This window comes from Mytilus edulis, chromosome 6 (genome assembly GCF_963676685.1).
Source record: "Mytilus edulis chromosome 6, xbMytEdul2.2, whole genome shotgun sequence".
Lineage (NCBI taxonomy): Eukaryota > Metazoa > Mollusca > Bivalvia > Mytilida > Mytilidae > Mytilus > Mytilus edulis.
The window spans coordinates 39,274,634-39,293,868 of NC_092349.1; the positions used below are offsets into that span (position 1 = coordinate 39,274,634).

Consider the following 19,235-nt stretch of genomic DNA (forward strand, 5'->3'; position numbering starts at 1 on the left):
GCTAAGATTTCTCAAAACTGTATTGAAATAATGTTTATATATATATAGAACATCTCATCAAAGGGAGATAACCAAAAACTTCTAAAAACCAAATGAATTTCATGTCGAGATCTACTCTAACATAGTAAAGTCAATCATGTTCAGGCTTTCCAGAATTTAGATTTTCTGCTAGATCTGAACTATATATACAATGGGGCATCAATAAGTTTATATTTTATATATTTCAGCAATAAAAGTTGATAAAATTTCCAGCTTGAAAAGATTTTATGGTCGTTCATTGATCGATAGTTTTGAATGGACTGATGGCTATAACTTTAGCTTTGGATTTTGCATGGTGAATTATTCTGATCCTGCTTTGCCAAGAATACCAAAATTTTCTTCGTATTTTTACAATCAGTTAATAAAAGATAATGGTTTTGAGCCAGGATATCCTGGTATAGGAGGAGTATCAACAGCTATGGTGCCCAATGAGAACTCATTTCTCTACGGAAAATTTCCTGAACATTTCAAATGGTTTACTGCAACAGCTGCCTATCAGATAGAAGGTGGTTGGAATGCAGATGGTGAGTTGATGATAGTTGTAAACACATTAAGGTCATACAACTATGGGTATCAATTGTTCAATTACTGGTAGTTGAAAAGCTGTGCAAAGTTACTTCATTTGTTAAGGCAAAAAAACAAACTAATAAAAACTATTGTAGTTATATAACTAGTTTATTGATATTAAATTCATATTATGTAACTTCAAGCGGGAGATGTAAAAAAATTCTTTCATTTGATAAATCATCATATTTAAAAAGTTATATTTTGGAATGATATTAGTTCAAATAATTATGATGTCTTGAAAGGCTCTTATAATTTCTGGAAATATTCCAAAGTAATGATAAAATATGTTTCAATTCAATTTGAGATGTGCAACAAACCAACAGATTTTTTTCCTTTTTTCTTTTATATTTTAATTTTTGTGCTATAACTGTTTGTTTGTTGTTCTGGTTGGTTTCATTTTGCTTAAACATTATTCCTACATCAAGGTAGATGTGTTTTACATAGTAACTCTTGGTATTCGTTAATCAGTTTATAAAAGCAAGGTTTTGTGCAAAGAGAGTTGAAGTGGCTCAAGACTGTTTAAAAACAATGTACAATAATTTTAGTTCCGTACTGATATATTGTACAATTGATATTTTATTATATATATGTGATGACATATTTTAGGTAAAGGTGAAAGTTTATGGGATCACATATCTCATCTTGGTGTAGTAAAGAACAAGGACACAGGAGATGTAGCTTGTGACAGTTACCATAGATACAATGAAGATATACAGCTTCTATCTGACCTTAAGGTAATATAGTGCGGTGACAGAAGTGTAAAAAGTCGTCTAGATCGCGAGTTTAATCTCCCCAAATAACACACGGCTAAAAATGGTCTTAACTTAAAGACAAATATGTCTTCTTTAGTTTTTGCCCTGTCGTCATAATTTCGTACGGTCACTTTTTTCTAAAAAGTCGTTTTAATGACTGGTATTATATTGGAGAGTTTCAACCCCCCTTTTTCAAAATGAAAAAAATGGGTATGTTTGCTTACATTTAATTGAAATAGTTTTTCCTGAAGCTATTTTTACATGTCAAAATATGCTATTCAGTATTTTATTTTCTTCTAATCTATAAAATTTGTGAAGTTCAGACTATTTAAAATAGAGGTTATTTTAATTGCAAATTCAGACTCAAACTTTAGTTTCTTCTTCATAGTAGTAATAAAAATTATCCCATAATATTTTAAGCATATAGTATTTAATAAAACTAATAAGTGATAAAAATTTCGGAACCAAAATATGAAAAAAAACTTAAGAAATCAATGGAAAAAGAATGGAGTAAAAATCTTCAATTTCAACACGGAACTCAATCACTTGCCTTCCGTCACATTTTGTGTATTAGTCAATAATTTGCTCTCAAATGATATATGAAATTACTACCTTTTTCGCTATTATATACACATATTTTCAATTAAAGTGCACTGATATATGCCATATACTTTGTTTGTATATGTTTATATTCTATGGTTTTTTTTTTATAAAACATCAAATATACTTTGTCAGAAAAGTCATATTGTAAAATCAAAATAATGACGGATAGTTCCAGTAAATATTCCGAGATATGTCAAGTCCTTTGCAACTTGCTCGATTAAATCCAAAGAACAGACAAAAGTCGTTAAATTTTATGCAGTGAATAAAAAATATGCTAAAAAAACATCGATTGAAATTTTAAGTCAGTTTACCAGTTTAGGGAAGTCGACTTTTGTATCTGCATTGCATAAAAGATTGGATGAGGGAACATCAAGATGATTCATGCGATAGCTGTTAATTTGAAGAACTCCGTGCAGGAAGTTTGACGACATACAATTATCTGACTGTTGTCCCTCAGTTTCGGGTATTCAGTGTACACGTTCTAGAATGCAGTCGTTCATCTGGAGCACTTGTATACTTTTTTGCAATAAACATTTTAGAAAGATAAAAAATTACTCAAGTTTGAATCAGATGAGCGCATTAAAAATATTTTATCCGTGTCAGATAAAGTTAAAGTTGAAATAGTTTCCTGTCCATCTTTTAAACTTCAAAAAAATAATACCAAACCCGTGGAAGCAGATATTTCAGAACACAATACTGCTTTTACTTATTCTATTTTGGCTATTGACAACGATTTAATGGTCATTCCTCATGGCACCGTTACTTGATAATTATAGATCATTTCTTCAGGCTGATTCTAATTTAAAATATTCTACATGAAAAATGCATTCTAAACTCATTTATTTCTATAGAAATTTAGTTGTCAAACAACTTCAACAAGTTCAAGGCAAATATAACATATTATTTAGTAGCAAATTAACTATTTTAGATGCCATATAAGCTTCTAGTCAATTGAAAACTGACCTCAAAATCTCAATGTAAAACTGTAATAGACACAAATAACGGACAGATATTTAATTCCGCTGCAAGTTTACTTAGAAAAGACATCGAAACTCCAAAGAAGACTACCCAACTTTGGATGAATTGTTTCTTCCTTCTTAATTCAGTCAATGCATTCGTATTTATTGCAATTCACCTTATGGTTACTCAATGAAAATGCAAACAGCCAAGACTATTCTCAGGAAATGGCACCAGAGAAATTGTGGAAATGCTAAGCAATTGTTGAGGCAATCTTTTTTATTTTACTCCTTTTCATTTAGGATTGGCTTTACAAATGTACTGTGAGTTTGGTTCAAAACACCTTGTTGAAACATTGAATGCCAATGGATTTTATGCTTCTTAAAATAAAGTGCGATGCTATCTAATGTGTTGCCAACCATGAAATTGAGCGAATACAAGATAGTGTGTACTTCTCGTATGATGTTTCCCCAGCATCTTTGCAGACAAGCATATGGATGTCATCACACCTTCCTAAACCCCCTTATAGATCTCTGTTAAATCTTGGATGAATTGATAGGGATGGTTTGAAGCTGGTAATTTTTAGGAACAAATGTCTTCGGACTTCCTACAATACCTTGTCTGTACTTGTAAAGAAAAACTCAAAATAACGTGTTTGCTTTGAGCAGAACCTTTTATGTGCAGACCTGTGGCCATGATTGAAATGTGTAGAAATATTAAAACATGTCAAAATGTTAGAAATTATAATAAATTAAGGAATGTATCTCCCTAATGCAAAGCTCTGATTCATTTCACTGATTTGGCTATACTTTTTGGAACTTTTGGATTATAGCTCTTCATCTTTAATATAAGCTTTGGATTTCACATATTTTGGCCACGAGCATCACTGAAGAAATATGTATTGTCGAAATGCGCATCTGGTGCAGAAAACATGGTACCGTTATTGTTATTGTGACAGTTGATGAAAATGAACATGATGGAGATAAGGGTTGATTTGGTATAAAGCTTGTTGCACTGGTACACACGAATCCAGTCCCGAGGTTAGGGAATTATTGGCGTGCCCTTAAAAAAGTTAAACCACCGCCACTATCTGTATTTGTCAGTTTTAAGTTACGAGACGGTAATGCAGTGTTTGTCGTTTATTTCTATATACTATATTGGTTTCTTTATTATTTATTTTGTACATTAATCAGGCCGTTAGATTTTTTGTTTGTTTTACATTATTCGTTTCGGGAATTGAAGACTTTGCAGTATGACTTTTACTCATTGTTGAAACCTGTACGGGACCTATAATTGTTTTATGTCTCATTTGGTCTCATTTGGAGAGTTGTCTCATTTGCAATCATATCACATCTTCTTTTTTTATATGGAATACTTTTGAAGTCTGTGGTACGTTGCAAGGGAAAAAGGGGGGGATATAGTTACAAAACCTATAATGTAATAGATAGTAACCAGAGTTAATTACACAACAAAAGATAATACTATGGTAGCAGTAATAATTGTGAAAAAAACCAAAAAGCAACGAGTAGTCTATAAAAAACTTGAAGTATCCGCAAATTCAATTTGAGGTCATATTTGACTGTAGTGTTCTATGGCTTTGGTTTGATACCTCACCCAAGATGATAGTTTAAAAAATAATTTTAAAGTATTGTCCTGCATGACACTTGATTTTTACCTGAAATTGATATTTTTCTAAGGTTTAGGTGCTCTTAACATTTTATAGGTTGAAAACTTGATTTTTGAAGTTTTGTTTATATAACGTCGTTTTAGGACTTTTTTGATAAAAAAAATCTCAATGATTAAGGTTTATGTATAATAACAAACATTACTAAAGCCAAAACAGTATCATTTGTATTTAGGTAGAGTTTAGAAATAGAAAAAATGTCAAAATTGAAACCCACCCAAATTTTCACAATTTTTTACATATGACCTTTGACCTCAATTTAAAAAAAATGTGACCATATCAAGTCCTGACGACAGGCATATTCTTATAGTACATGATTTCCTCTTTCCAATGATATATTATGTAGGTGTGTGTTCGGTGGGGAGATTAAATTCCAAAAAATCTGCCTTCAGTCACCGCACTAATAACAGATACCATAGATACAATGAAGATATACAACTTCTATCTGACCTAAAGGTAATAACAGTTACCATAGATACAATAAAGATATACAACTTCTATCTGACCTAAAGGTAATAACAGTTACCATAGATACGATAAAGATATACAACTTCTATCTGACCTAAAGGTAATAACAATTACCATAGATACGATGAAGATATACAACTTCTATCTGACCTAAAGGTAATAACAGATACCATAGATACGATGAAGATATACAACTTCTATCTGACCTAAAGGTAATAACAGATACCATAGATACGATGAAGATATACAACTATCTGACCTAAAGGTAATAACAGATACCATAGATACGATGAAGATATACAACTTCTATCTGACCTTTAGGTAATTACAGTTACCATAGATACGATGAAGATATACAATTTCTATCTGACCTAAAGGTAATAACAGATACCATAGATACGATGAAGATATACAACTTCTATCTGACCTTAAGGTAATTACAGTTACCATAGATACAATGAAGATATACAACTTCTATCTGACCTAAAGGTAATAACAGTTACCATAGATACGATGAAGATATACAACTTCTATCTGACCTAAAGGTAATAACAATTACCACAGATACAATGAAGATATATAACTTCTATTTGACCTAAAGGTAATAACAGTTACCATAGATACGATGTAGATATATACAACTTCTATCTGACCTAAAGGTAATAACAGTTACCATAGATACAATGAAGATATACAACTTTTATCTGACCTAAAGGTTATAACAGTTACCATAGATACGATGAAGATATACAACTTCTATCTGACCTAAAGGTAATTACAGTTACCATAGATACGTTGAAGATATACAACTTCTATCTGACCTAAAGGTAATAACAGTTACCATAGATACGATGAAGATATACAACTTCTATCTGACCTTAAGGTAATAACAGTTACCATAGATACAATGAAGATATACAACTTCTATCTGACCTAAAGGTAATAACAGTTACCATAGATACGATGAAGATATACAACTTCTATCTGACCTTTAGGTAATTACAGTTACCATAGAGACGATGAAGATATACAACTTCTATCTGACCTTAAGGTAATTACAGTTACCATAGATACGTTGAAGATATACAACTTCTATCTGACCTTTAGGTAATTACAGTTACCATAGATACAATGAAGATATACAACTTCTATCTGACCTTAAGGTAACTACAGTTACCATAGATACGTTGAAGATATACAACTTCTATCTGAACTAAAGGTAATTACAGTTACCATAGATACAATGAAGATATACAACTTCTATCTGACCTAAAGGTAATAACAGTTACCATAGATACAATGAAGATATACAACTTCTATCTGATCTTTAGGTAATAAATAATAGGGTTTTTTGCACATTGAGATCATAAAATATAAGCTGCTAGCCAAATAAAAAAGACTCATGCTCTCATTTTTAGTATGTAGCTGTTTTACTGATACCAGTCCCTAAACAAGGTTGAAAAAACGCAAGATTAAGATGTTTTAGCTTGACCTTTCACTTATCCTTGGAAGGGTTAACAGCAAAATATAACAATACTGTATGTTAACTGTGTGTTCTGTTAATTTAATACAATGTGTTTATTTCAGGTATCAGCATATAGATTTTCTATTGCTTGGACTAGAATATTCCCCAATGGTACTGATCCTACACCAAACCAGCCAGGCATTGCTTATTACAATAAAGTTATAGACGGGTTACTAGCAGCAGGTATTACACCAATGGTAACACTGTATCATTTTGATATCCCACTTGAACTAGAGAGAACTGGAGGATGGGCAAATGAAAATACAATCCAACAATTCAAGAAATATGCTGATGTCTGCTTTAAGGAGTTTGGAAATAGGGTTTGTAGCTCTACATTAAATTTGTTTGTGTTTGTAGCTCTACATTAAATGTTGTTTTAAATTTAGATCACTCCATTATTAACCACATCTGTGTAAAGACACAGTATCTATAAAAGGTGAAAATTGAAAAGCTGTAAAATGTACTAAGTTTGAAAATATCAATGAAAAAGATATACATTATGTCATTTTCAGAATTTTAACATAATTTAGAGCAAAAACTCTTTTGTTCTTGTCTTCTGTTAGAACATAGCTTATTGATTATGCAAAAATGTTTACTCATGTCACTTAGCAATGACATACATATGCTTCTAGAAGCACATGTTTACATATAAAAATTTATTTTAAAGAACTTTAATTTCATTTTGATATTTTCATAGTTTTTATTTTTATTTGTGACTTTTTATTACAATTTTTTATAATCCATTAGTAGAATTATGAGATTCATACCTGCCAACTTTCACGATTTAGGAGTGTACTACATGATTTTGACCTCTGTCCCGATTACACGATCGTGATCATAAAAATAGCCAAAAAACATGATTTTAGTAAAATTTACACGAAAAATATTTTTGTTCCCGAATTTGAACTTTTCATAGATTTCCCAAGGGAGACAAATCATGTCTGACAAATTTCATCCAATTAAAATTTAGTGATCACACATTCACTAGTTGATAAATGTCGGCATAGTAAACAAACAATCAAAGAATTGAAGATTGTTAGGTATTTTGAGTTTGTTTTTTTTTTAGCTTGGGTGTTAAATTTATAAAAATTGGAATCATGATGGGCGAGTTATCACTTACAAAATGGTTCTGTCACCGTCTAAAAAGAAAAAGCATGTTGCTTCGTGCAAATACTTAGAGAAATGGGAGAATGATGTCAAGTATAGGGGCTGGTTGTCTAAGTCAACGTTAGGATTGTCACATGCCTTTTGTAAAGTTGACCACGGTGGCCTTAATGATGTCTCCAAACATTCTAGAAGTCATCCAACGCACAGAACATTTTTTTTTGTTATTAAATTATTTAACCCTTAGACTGCTGCATTGATTTCTATTGTACTTTTGTGTAATGCTGAGTAAAATTTTAATCACTGATGAAATAAACATGTTCACTTACAATTGCTGTATCTTTGTAAATATTGAATATTCATCAATAAAAGTTATATAAAAAAGTATTGTTAGATTCTGTATTTTTAATTTATTTTATTTTTGTGTGAGTCTCTGGTCATGTTTTACCTGTACAGGTGCGAAAATAGGTAAACAAAGGTAAACTTATTTTTTCATGTTTTATTAAACGATCCATCAATGTAAAAGTATCCATGACTTCAGAATTGAACCAATATAGTTTAAAATCTCTTTTAAGAACTAAGTTCCATTGTGATTATCAAAAAATAAAAGTTTCTTCTCAGACCAACGGCCTTTTTTATGCAAATATTTTCCGGTATTTTCCTCCAACTTTCACTGCGCCGACTTTTACTTCCATGTACAAATATATTTACACGACAAGTTCATTTTTAAAGCTTTCATCAATATATATAATCTTGACAAACTTAAAGTTCGGGTCTACCGATGTTAGTCAATATTGATTCACATTTGAAAGGCGAAATGATAAACATCGCAAATCCTGTTTCATGTCATCCATTTTGAACAATGTCTGGGAATCCCTGTAATTCTCGCTTTAAAAGTCTTCTGTTTGCAGTTTTGATAGAATACTTCCATTTCTGTCTATTATATCTTTGGTTCTCGTCCAAATCCTTTTAATCGTCCGCCGCTGTTAAATCGTTATCATTGAAATACTTCTGAACGTGTTGGCCATTTCTCCAAACAATGTCCGCCATTTTGTCACTTTTTTCATCAAAAATTTTCACTTTCGGTTTATCGCTTATACCTGATTAAAAGTCAAGAGACACTCGAAAGAACGCAGATTTTAAGCCAATCAGAATCCATACAAGTCGAAACTGCCGCAATCTCATGAATATTGACTCCGCCCATTCCATGGTAACTGTGTAAACAAACGAGTACGGAAAACGACTATAGTCGCGAGTAGCAGTAGCGGACTGTCTTATCGGAACGACAATAGTCGCGCGTAGCAGTCTAAGGGTTAAAGAAAAATATTACTTTTTTTTATTTCTTGACAATGTATCACATGTATCAGACAAACATAAAGTCATCTTACTGGTGTTTATCTCAACAAAAAGAATACAACAATCAAACAATTTAAAAAAAAGATGGGTTATAACATCATCTTCAACTATCAACCCCCCAAAAAGAAGTATGTCAGCCACTTTTAGGAGCCAAATCAAAAATTCTACCCTCAAAAATGGTGCCACACACAAAACCCCCCATGGCCATTTAAAAAAGTTGGCAGGTATGGAAATTTTAAAAGTTGGTATGTAAGTGGGTGAGGATTTCTATTCAGAGTTGACTGGAAAGGGATAATTGATTGTTCCTATATAACTTATTTAAAATCCTCACAAATTTTGAATGTTATCACTGAAAACACATTTATAGATAAATTCATTTTCAATCAATATTCTAAAATAGTTTGTTTAATGTATGTTGTACATTTGTTTTGCCGATTTGCAGTAGTTTGTATGTTTTATTTAGTTGTGACTAGTACCCTTAACTGGGTCTTTCAACAGACCACATATGTTTTCTCCTGTTAGCTATATGTATAGTTTTCAATTACAAATTTGTGAAAAGTTCAATAGATCTACTTAATGTAAATTTAGGTGAAGTTTTGGTTCACAATGAATGAACCTATACAACAGACTAACAATGTGTCAGCTCCAGGACAACCAACCACATATGTTCTAGCTCGTAATATGTTGTTAGCTCATGCTGAAGCCTATCACTTATACAATGACACCTACAAAGCATCACAAAAGGGTAAGAAGTTTCTCTATTTTGTTGTTTGATAAATTCATATTGGCTGTTCCAGTAATGTGTTCCGTACACAAGGAAGGCATTGATAGAATGCAATGATGTAACAGAAAAACTTTAATGCCAGCTGTAAACCAACTTATATTGTATTTTCATGGGTACTTCATTTTGCATTTAGCACTTTCTTGCACACGTTGTGGCAGTTTAATATAGGATATTAAAATTTATTTGATGTAGTTGATTAAGAAAAAAATCCAAGTTTCAAATAGTCATGGCATTCATGCACTTTACTTTTCTAAAATTTGCAAAAGTTAGTTGGTTTACTGTAGTAGCAAACACATAATTTGCTTCTTTTGTTATTTTCTTTGTTTTAAAAAAGATCATTTCATTGATTTATGTAATCAATGAAATGATCTTTTTTAAAACAAAGAAAATGTTTGATTTTCCTGTCACATTTTTTAAAACCAAAAACATTGCAAAAAGGTCTGAACTTAAAGTTTATATAGCTATATGTTACAAATATCTTGTGTGTAACTCCCCTTTGACCAGCAAAATTTTTAGAGAAAATTTGAGTTTATTTTCAGTGAGACTTTCTCCTGATGAGTACTTGGTGTCAGTCATCCATCATTGTTTTCCATTAACTTTTACAAAAATCTCCCCTCTGAAACTACGGAAACAAATTAAAACAAACTTGTCCGAATATAAGTTAATTCATCTTTCATACTGAAAAAAAGTTGTTTTCTTTAAATTAAGAATGTGCTTACATTTAATTAATCAGAAATGCACTATGAGTCCTCTATGAATGAGTAGTCATTTTGTTTTATGAATGTCCTTATTGGTAATTTTGTTACAAATTTGTTTTGAGAGTGGAACAATTGATCAGTTATACATCATAACAATGTTTTTTTTCTCCATTTATTAAAATGCTTCATGGGGAAATAGGAAATTTCCATATTCCTGCAGCTGATGGATACTTATTGTTATAATTTAACAGTTTGGATTGATTTTTAGGACAAGTATCTATTGTACTAAACACTGCATGGTATGAGCCTAAGAATCCTAGTGATCCTAGAGATATTGAAGCAGCAGAACAAGCTTTACAGTTCCGACTCGGTTGGTTTGCTCATCCTATTTATGTAAATGGTGACTACCCAGACATAATGAGGCAAAGGAATACAATGAATTTACAGAAAAACGTAGTTACAATGGTGCTTCAAAATTTTACCCATGAACAGAAAGTAAAACTTTATGGTATGTCATTTTCATATATTATTAAATTTGCATTTCCTTCAATAGTACCAGGAAGTGTTATTATTAACCACTTACCCTATTCAAGGTCTACAATGTTTGCTCACTTTTGATATGGAGTCTTATATATATTGATTGTGCTCCATTGACAACTTAAAATTTTGTGAAGAAATAAGGAGATACTGTTTGCTTACTAATCATGAAAGAACTGAACAATTTTTTAAAGACCAAAAGGGCAAGACATCTTATTTTGCCATGTCCAACAAATCAATATAAAACAACAGCTGATTATTATCATCAAGCTTTATTTCTGATGGATTTGTATTCTTTGCTGTTTTTTCTTCCGAAGATTAAAATCCCTTAATTTAAGAACCCTCACATATGAAACTTTTGCTCAAACCACGAAAATTGATATTCAAGAATAAAGTACTTTCACATTATCTAGTTGTCCAGCTGTTGGAATGTCATATGAATCTCAATTCTTTATCTAGTTGTTTAACTGTAAATTGGAATGTTATATGAATCTCAATTCTTTATCTAGTTGTTTAGCTGTAAATTGGAATGTCATATGAATCTCAATTCTTTATCTAGTTGTTTAGCTGTAAATTGGAATGTTATATGAATCTCAATTCTTTATCTAGGTGTTTGATTGTTGAAATGTTAAATCAATATCATTGCTTTATCTAGATGTCTGTTAGTTTGTAGCAATACAAGGCATTCAAATACAGATGCATAACCAGTTATTACTATTACAACATAGGATTATGATCCATACAGTCTGTGCCAAACTGTTTTACTGTTTGTCTGACCGAAAAAGAAATTTGACATTTTCTACTATATGTTCAACAGAAAAATCTAAAAATTTCTGTCTGACCGAATGATTTTTTGTCTGACATTTCTTTGGGAGTTTGGGATTTACTGATTCATATATATCATTTCAGGAACGTCAGACTTTTTTAGTGTTAACATGTACAGTTCCCACTTGGCCTCACCAGTAGGAGATATAGAACCAAAGACAGATTATGAAAGAGACATGGATGTCATTAGGGAATATGATCCAAAGTGGAATAAGTAGGTTTATATTTGTATTCAATATATTTATCATGTTTTAATTTTGAAATACAGATGTTATAAAATTAAAGTTGAATAACATGATCAGCACCACTTTTTTTTTATGAACACATAAAAACCCAACAAAAATCACATTCACAGACCTCTCCAAAAATGTTCGCTGATTTGTTAAAAATATATGAGTTGTGGGTATACAACAATACTTACAGGAGAAATAGGATATATGTCAATGAGACAGCAACCCAATGACACAAAAACCAAAGAAATATTGGAGTCAACATAACATCATACAACATTAGACAAGGGTCTATGAAACTTCATGTCAACCAAAATCTGGAAAATTGTGATTAGTTGTAAAAGAGACTGGCCGTTAGATTTCTCAATTGAATTGTTTTACATTGTCATTTTGGGTCCTTTTATAGCTAACTATGTAGTATGGGCTTTGCTCATTGTTGAAGGCCGTACAGTGACCTATAATTGTTAATTTCTCGGTCATTTTGGTCTCTTGTGGAGAGTTGTCTCATTGGCAATCATACCACATCTTCTTTTTTATTTCAAATAATCTGCCATTGACATTTGATCTAGTATACCAAATGTCATGCATACATTGCAAGTTTTGTAACACCCATAGTAAGAATGTTTTTTGTTATAGAACTTGCCTTGGTGGCTTTAGAGTGACTCCTTGGGGACTACGCAAACTACTTAACTGGATAAGATACAAATATAATGTACCTGTTATGATCACTGAGAATGGAATGTGTGATGACGGAAATCTACACGATATCAGCAGAATCAATTTCCTCAGGGCTTATACAAATGAAGTTCTTAAAGGTATTATCACACTTATCTTTTCAAATACAATTTTATATGATTATTTTATTTTAGTACATTTTTGTACATACATATATATAGAGGTACAAGAATGAACATTAGCTGTACTTAAATACTTCCATGATAAATCAATAACAAGCTTATTTCATATTTTATTTTGGCTGTTATATTATTTGTCAAATGTATAACTTTAATCTGAATCTTGACTTTAATAGTCTTTTATAGTATTTTTTTCTGAAATTGGGAACAGGGGATCATTCTAAGGCCCTGGTTTCCTCCTAAGACTGAAGGATTTAACCAAAATGCCAGATAAGTTGAGGGATTTGTATAAGGGATGATATGAGATATTACATGAAATGATCAATTCATCACATATTGAGTCCATGAAATTAGAATAAAAATATCATATTATTATTAATTCAAGCCCATTCCCTATTCATTGCATCGAATAACTTTCTGATGATTTCTTAATAATTCCTGTATCAATGTCTGGCCTTAAATCTGATTTCTTGCTTTATATTAATTGTGTATTATGATGTGTGATTTGCATGTTTTGTGTGTTTTTCAGCTATCACACTTGACAAATGTGATGTTATGGGATATTCTGTTTGGTCAATGATGGACAATTTTGAATGGATTGAAGGATATTATCCAAAATTTGGTCTTGTCCATGTTAATTTTAGTAGTCCTGAAAGAACTAGAACACCAAAAGACTCTTTCCAGTTTTACAAACAACTTGTGACAGAAAATGGCTATATACCTGGTTACCGTGGTGATGGAGGAAGTGGGACAGCACCAGAATATGTAGATGAGTTTTACTATGATGTTTTCCCAGATGATTTTGAATGGAGTTCAGCTACATCTGCATATCAGATAGAAGGAGGCTGGAATGAAGGGGGTAATGATACCAGTTTCCATGCTGCTTTCATGATTTTGTCTTGAATAAATGATGCTTAAAAAAAAAGTTGGAAATATCTAAGATAGTGTCTAAAATAGAATGTGATTGCCATTTATGTCACATGCCAGTCAAGTTTTACATTGAGAACATACATTGTCAATTTATTGTGTTCAATCAACCATTGGTTTTAGCTTTTATCACATTTATCAAATTTTATTTGTGTAAAAATTAGCCTTTTATTTCATATGTGACATTTCAATTACAATAGAAAAAATAAATGTGAGCATAAAATGTCATGTAACTTACAGACTCAGACTTGGATCACTTTTAAGTATGAACAGTTTATACTGAGTATTCATTGTAGAAATAAATCTGATAATTGTATTATACAGCTTAAAATTGTTAAAACTCTCTTTTTTGTATATAGGCAGAGGTGCTAGTATTTGGGATGACTTTGCTCACATGGGAAACAGGATAGTTAACAATGCTACTGGTGACATGGCCTGTGATAGCTACCACAAATATAAAGATGACATCAAAATACTGAAGGAGATGGGGGTAAGTACAATACTTGTTTTTATATTCTGTTGATTCAGTCAATGAACATAGTTTTTATGCAGTCAAACGTGCCTTAACTGTCACTTAATTTCAATGGTCAACTGTCTCTAATGGTCTATCATCACAGACCCTCCCAATTTGTTCTCTATAATTTTACGCATTTCAGCGGTCACCTGTTTAACCCAGTCAGTAGTTACCTCATCAGTGAATTTGTAAATTCCTAGTGTTCCACACATTTCCCTATGGATTTAAAACCACATCAGCAACTAATTTTTATACGCCCGTCAAAATTTTGACGGGACGTATTATGGTATACAAATGTCCGGTGTCCTTCCGTCTGTCTGTCCGTCTGTCTGTCTGTCTGTCTGTCTGTCTGTCCGGCGTAAACATGTTGCACCGTAACTTGAGAACGACTTATCCAAATTTCATGAAACTTTACATAGTTGTTTCTTATGATGGTCAAATGATCTGTATACTTTTTGGTGAAAATAAGATTAAATCTTTTTGAGTTACGGCACTTTGTAACTAAAACAGGGGTGTGTTTTTTTCACATGTCGCACCATATCTCAAAAACGATTCTTGATTATGGCTTAAAACTTTAAACACTTCTTTGTTATATTAATCTTAATATCTGTATACTTTTTGGTGATGATTCAAAATTTTGTTTTTGAGTTATTGAGTATTTTGTAAAAAAGGGGGAGGTTTTTTTTACATGTCGCACCATATCTCATAAATGATTTATGATTATTGCTTAAAACTTTACACATGTCTTTGTTTAATTAATCTTAAGATCTGTATACTTTTTGGTGATGATTCAAAATTTCATTTTTGAGTTATTGAGTATTTTGTAAAAAAGGGGGAGTGTTTTTTTTACATGTGCCGTATCTCAAAAACAATTTATGATTATTGCTTAAAACTTTACACACTTCTTTGTTATAATAATCTAAAGATCTGTATACTTTTTGTTATTGATTCAAAACTTTATTTTGGAGTTATTGAGATTTTGTTAAACAGGGGAGGTTTTTTTTTACATGTCGCGCCGTATCTCAAAAATAATTTATGATTATTGCTTAAAACTTTACACACTTTTTTGTTATATTAATCTAAAGATCTGTATACTTTTTGGTTTTGATTCAAAATTTTATTTTAGTGATATTTAGTTTTTCAAAAAAAAAACAGGGTTGGGGGTTTCACATGTCCCGCCGTGTCTCAAAAACAATATATGGTTATTGCTTAAAACTTTCTCAGAAACTATTTATGATTATTGCATAAAACTTCCACACAAGACGTCGGCCGTATCATGCGCTCATGGCGCAGTTGTTTATTTCCATATTCAGAATATTTTCTTCAAATTTGCATCGACAGAATCTACCATATTTTTGTACTGCCTCAAGAAAGATATATCTACTCTGATCTGCTATGACTGAAATGTTTTGTGTTTATCTCTTCAACAAGTACTCCCACCTATTTTGTTTGGCTTTACACGAAATAATGAAAATAAAATCCAGAATTTTTATTTTATTAGATCTATGTTAAACAGCAGAAATTTCTTTTTTGGATTTTGATTACGGATGATTTGAACTGATAATGGTTTCCATGGAATCAGACACATCTATTTTTATACATTTTAGGTAAATTCCTATCGTTTTTCAATATCCTGGTCTCGCGTATTGCCAGATGGAGAGTTGCCCAATGTCAATGAAGAAGGCATAGACTATTACAACAACCTAATAAATGGATTGCTGGAAGCTGGTATAAAACCAATGATAACCATTTATCACTGGGATCTTCCTGCTGCACTGGAGAAAAAACATGGTGGATGGCTGAACTCTTCTATAGCAGATTACTATGAGGCCTATGCTGGTTTATTGTTTGGAAGATTTGGTGATAGAGTAAGATGATGCAATTTAATTGTTTTCTATCTTTTTTTATTTTAAACTTTTACTAGTGAAAAAATTAACTTTCATTTTGTGTATGCTTTATAAAACTTACTGCTAAAATATTTTTATAGGGATTTCGGAGGAATGGACAAAAATGCCATATTGATTATTGTGATTTCAAAAACATCTGCCTACAAAGATTTGTATCTGATTTCAGAATGCACATTCTTATTATTGGGATATGCAGGAAGTCGCCTTATTCACATCAATAAAAACCTCGCAATAATTTCTAAATTTACAGTATTGTATCAGAAATATGTTTGAAATTATATTGATTTGATATTATTGTTCAGAATAAACACATTTGGAATTTGTGATTGTACAGTTTAGTTAAGAAGGTTTCATTTCACATGTATTTATTTCCCCAGTGATTTTTATGACATTTATACACTTATTTTAGGTTAAACTATGGATAACATTTAATGAACCCTGGATCGTTGCTTGGTTAGGATATGGAGTTAACTCATTTGCTCCAGGAAAGTTTGGACCTGGTACTAATACCTATGTTGTTGGTCACAATATAATCAGGGCTCATATGAAGGCTTATAGACTGTATGAAAGGAAATATAAAGGAACACAAAAAGGTAACTAAAAATTGTTATGTTTCTCCACAAAATATAAGTATAGAAATGTAGTAGTGATATTGAAATAAAAATCATTCATGATATTTGTTGTTATAAAATTCAAGTTTTACTATTAAAAATATGCACAAATTTTATAAAAATAATTCAGATAAAAGCAGTGCATTTTGATTTTCCAACAATAGCAAAACAGATGTGGAATATACCAAAGGAATATAAACAACATATAAGTTGAATATAAACTGACCATGCCATGGTAAACAATGAAAAACAACAAAAATAGTCTACAAAACACTGCACAAACTAAGCAACACAAACCCAAACAAAACAAGGGGTGAGCTCAGATGCTCAAGAAGGGTTAGCAGATCTTGCTCTGGATGTGGCACCTATCTTAGCTAGGTGATAATGTAAATGAAAATTAGGTGATAAGTCTTAATTCACTGATGTCACAATCATGGAAAAGAGGACGGGATTGTGTGCGAAACAGATATTTCATAATATTCAAGCAACTTATGAGGGTGTATGTTTAATTTTTGAAGGAATGACTTAACTCATCTTTACCGCTTGATACCCTTGGTTTAAAAGCTTCCTTATAAACAGAAACACTCTATCAGGCAACACATGGGGTTATGAGTTATAAACCCAGCATACAGGAAGTGTTTATGACTTCAACCTTAACTGACTAGGAATATGGGTCTCCCAATGGACATGAGTTGTTCTTTCTAAGCACTGCAATTGTCTCCACGAAGAAAAAGGGGCTGACATGAAATAGCCATTAGTGCTGAAAGTGGTGTTAAACACCAACAGTTAATCATTCAATCTAAAATGGAATGTTTAACTCAAAAATTATTGCAAGGATTTTATTAAAAGGAAAATACGATTTCATGAATATTGCAATAATAGGAACTTGTATTCTTATATCTGTATGCAGATTTTCCTGAATGGCAATAATCAATTTTTGATTTATTTTTTATTTTAAATGTTAGGTCAAGTTGGCATCACCTTAAATGTTGGATGGGCTGAACCATTGGATCCCTATGACCCTTCACATATGGAGGCATCAGAGCGTAGCATGCAGTTTGATTTTGGTTGGTTTGCCAATCCGATTATGTTTGGTGACTATCCTGATGTCATGAAGAGTAGAGTAAGAAACAACAGCCTTCTACAAAATCTTGCCAAATCAAGACTACCAGAATTTACAGCAGAAGAACAGAGATATCTGAAAGGTAATTATACAATGGTAAACAAAAATCTTGTCTTCTAAAAGAAATTTATTTTTTGTTACAACATGAACTCCCTTTGAGTATTGATATGTGAATTGAATCAGGAGAACATTATAAAACGTAAGTAATTTACAAGTTTTGGTTTCTTATTATTTTGTTTAGTATTTAAGAGGAATATACATCCAGAAAAGTGCATTCATTACACAAAATGTATAATTTTTTTCTGTTTTTCATTTATTTTATTTGATATTGAATGTATAGTCAAGTTGGAATGCTGGAATCTTTGTAACTATACATGCCAACCTTTTTAAACTACAAATATAAAAAAGATGTGGTATGATTGCCAATGAGCAACTCTCCACAAGAGACCAAATGACACAGAAATTGACAACTATAGCTCATTGTACGGCCTTCAACAATGAGCAAAGACAATACTGCATGATCAGCTATAAAAGGCCCCAAAATGACAAATGCAAAACAATTCAAATAAGAAAACTAATTGCCTAATTTATATACAAAAAATGAACAAAAGACAAATATGTAACACATCAACAAACGACAACCACTGAATTACAGGCTCCTGACTTTGGACAGGCACATACATACAGAATGTGACAAGGTTAAACATGATAGCGGGATCCTTTACATTTGGTAAGCAGCTTGGCAATAATGTGTTTATACACATTTTGTTCCTATAAGATCCTTCAGTAATGCACTTAGATGTTTGTAGATATTTGAATAGTGACAATGAGTGTATCAACTTGTTAATCATTTGGATTATCTCAGCCATTTATCTTTATTTTGGGATTTGTATTATTTCTATACTTCTAAAGATTTTTTTTTCTTTTACAGGAAGTACTGACTTTCTTGGATTGAATTTTTATACATCTTTCTTAGTCTATCCAGAAGATAAAGATGTAAAGAAAGATATTAGTTATGATACAGATAAAGGGAATGGAGGCACAGGGGATCCATCATGGCTTGGGTATTTATTATTAGTTATGATACAGATAAAGTGAATGGAGGCACAGGGGATCCATCATGGCTTGGGTATTTATTATTAGTTATGATACAGGTAAAGGGAATGGAGG

The 19,235-nt window shown here is 31.5% G+C and overlaps 1 protein-coding gene across 3 annotated transcripts in view; it reads left to right on the forward strand.

Annotated features, from left to right (window-relative positions):
* The window catches only part of LOC139529072 (lactase/phlorizin hydrolase-like), a 112,986-nt gene that overhangs the window by 48,866 nt on the left and 44,885 nt on the right, over positions 1-19,235 (forward strand). Inside the window, exons 8-20 of one of the 3 annotated variants that reach the window (XM_071325320.1) lie at positions 228-563; positions 1,213-1,340; positions 6,658-6,915; positions 9,644-9,800; positions 10,806-11,045; positions 11,984-12,113; positions 12,766-12,944; positions 13,513-13,842; positions 14,270-14,400; positions 16,032-16,292; positions 16,741-16,924; positions 17,908-18,147; positions 18,997-19,129. In XM_071325320.1, the coding sequence (XP_071181421.1) occupies positions 228-563; positions 1,213-1,340; positions 6,658-6,915; positions 9,644-9,800; positions 10,806-11,045; positions 11,984-12,113; positions 12,766-12,944; positions 13,513-13,842; positions 14,270-14,400; positions 16,032-16,292; positions 16,741-16,924; positions 17,908-18,147; positions 18,997-19,129 (2,707 nt within the window). Of the gene's footprint in view, positions 1-227; positions 564-1,212; positions 1,341-5,789; positions 5,842-6,301; positions 6,346-6,657; positions 6,916-9,643; positions 9,801-10,805; positions 11,046-11,983; positions 12,114-12,765; positions 12,945-13,512; positions 13,843-14,269; positions 14,401-16,031; positions 16,293-16,740; positions 16,925-17,907; positions 18,148-18,996; positions 19,130-19,235 lie in introns of those variants that run through there. The other 2 variants (XM_071325322.1, XM_071325321.1) reach the window with 2 other exon arrangements.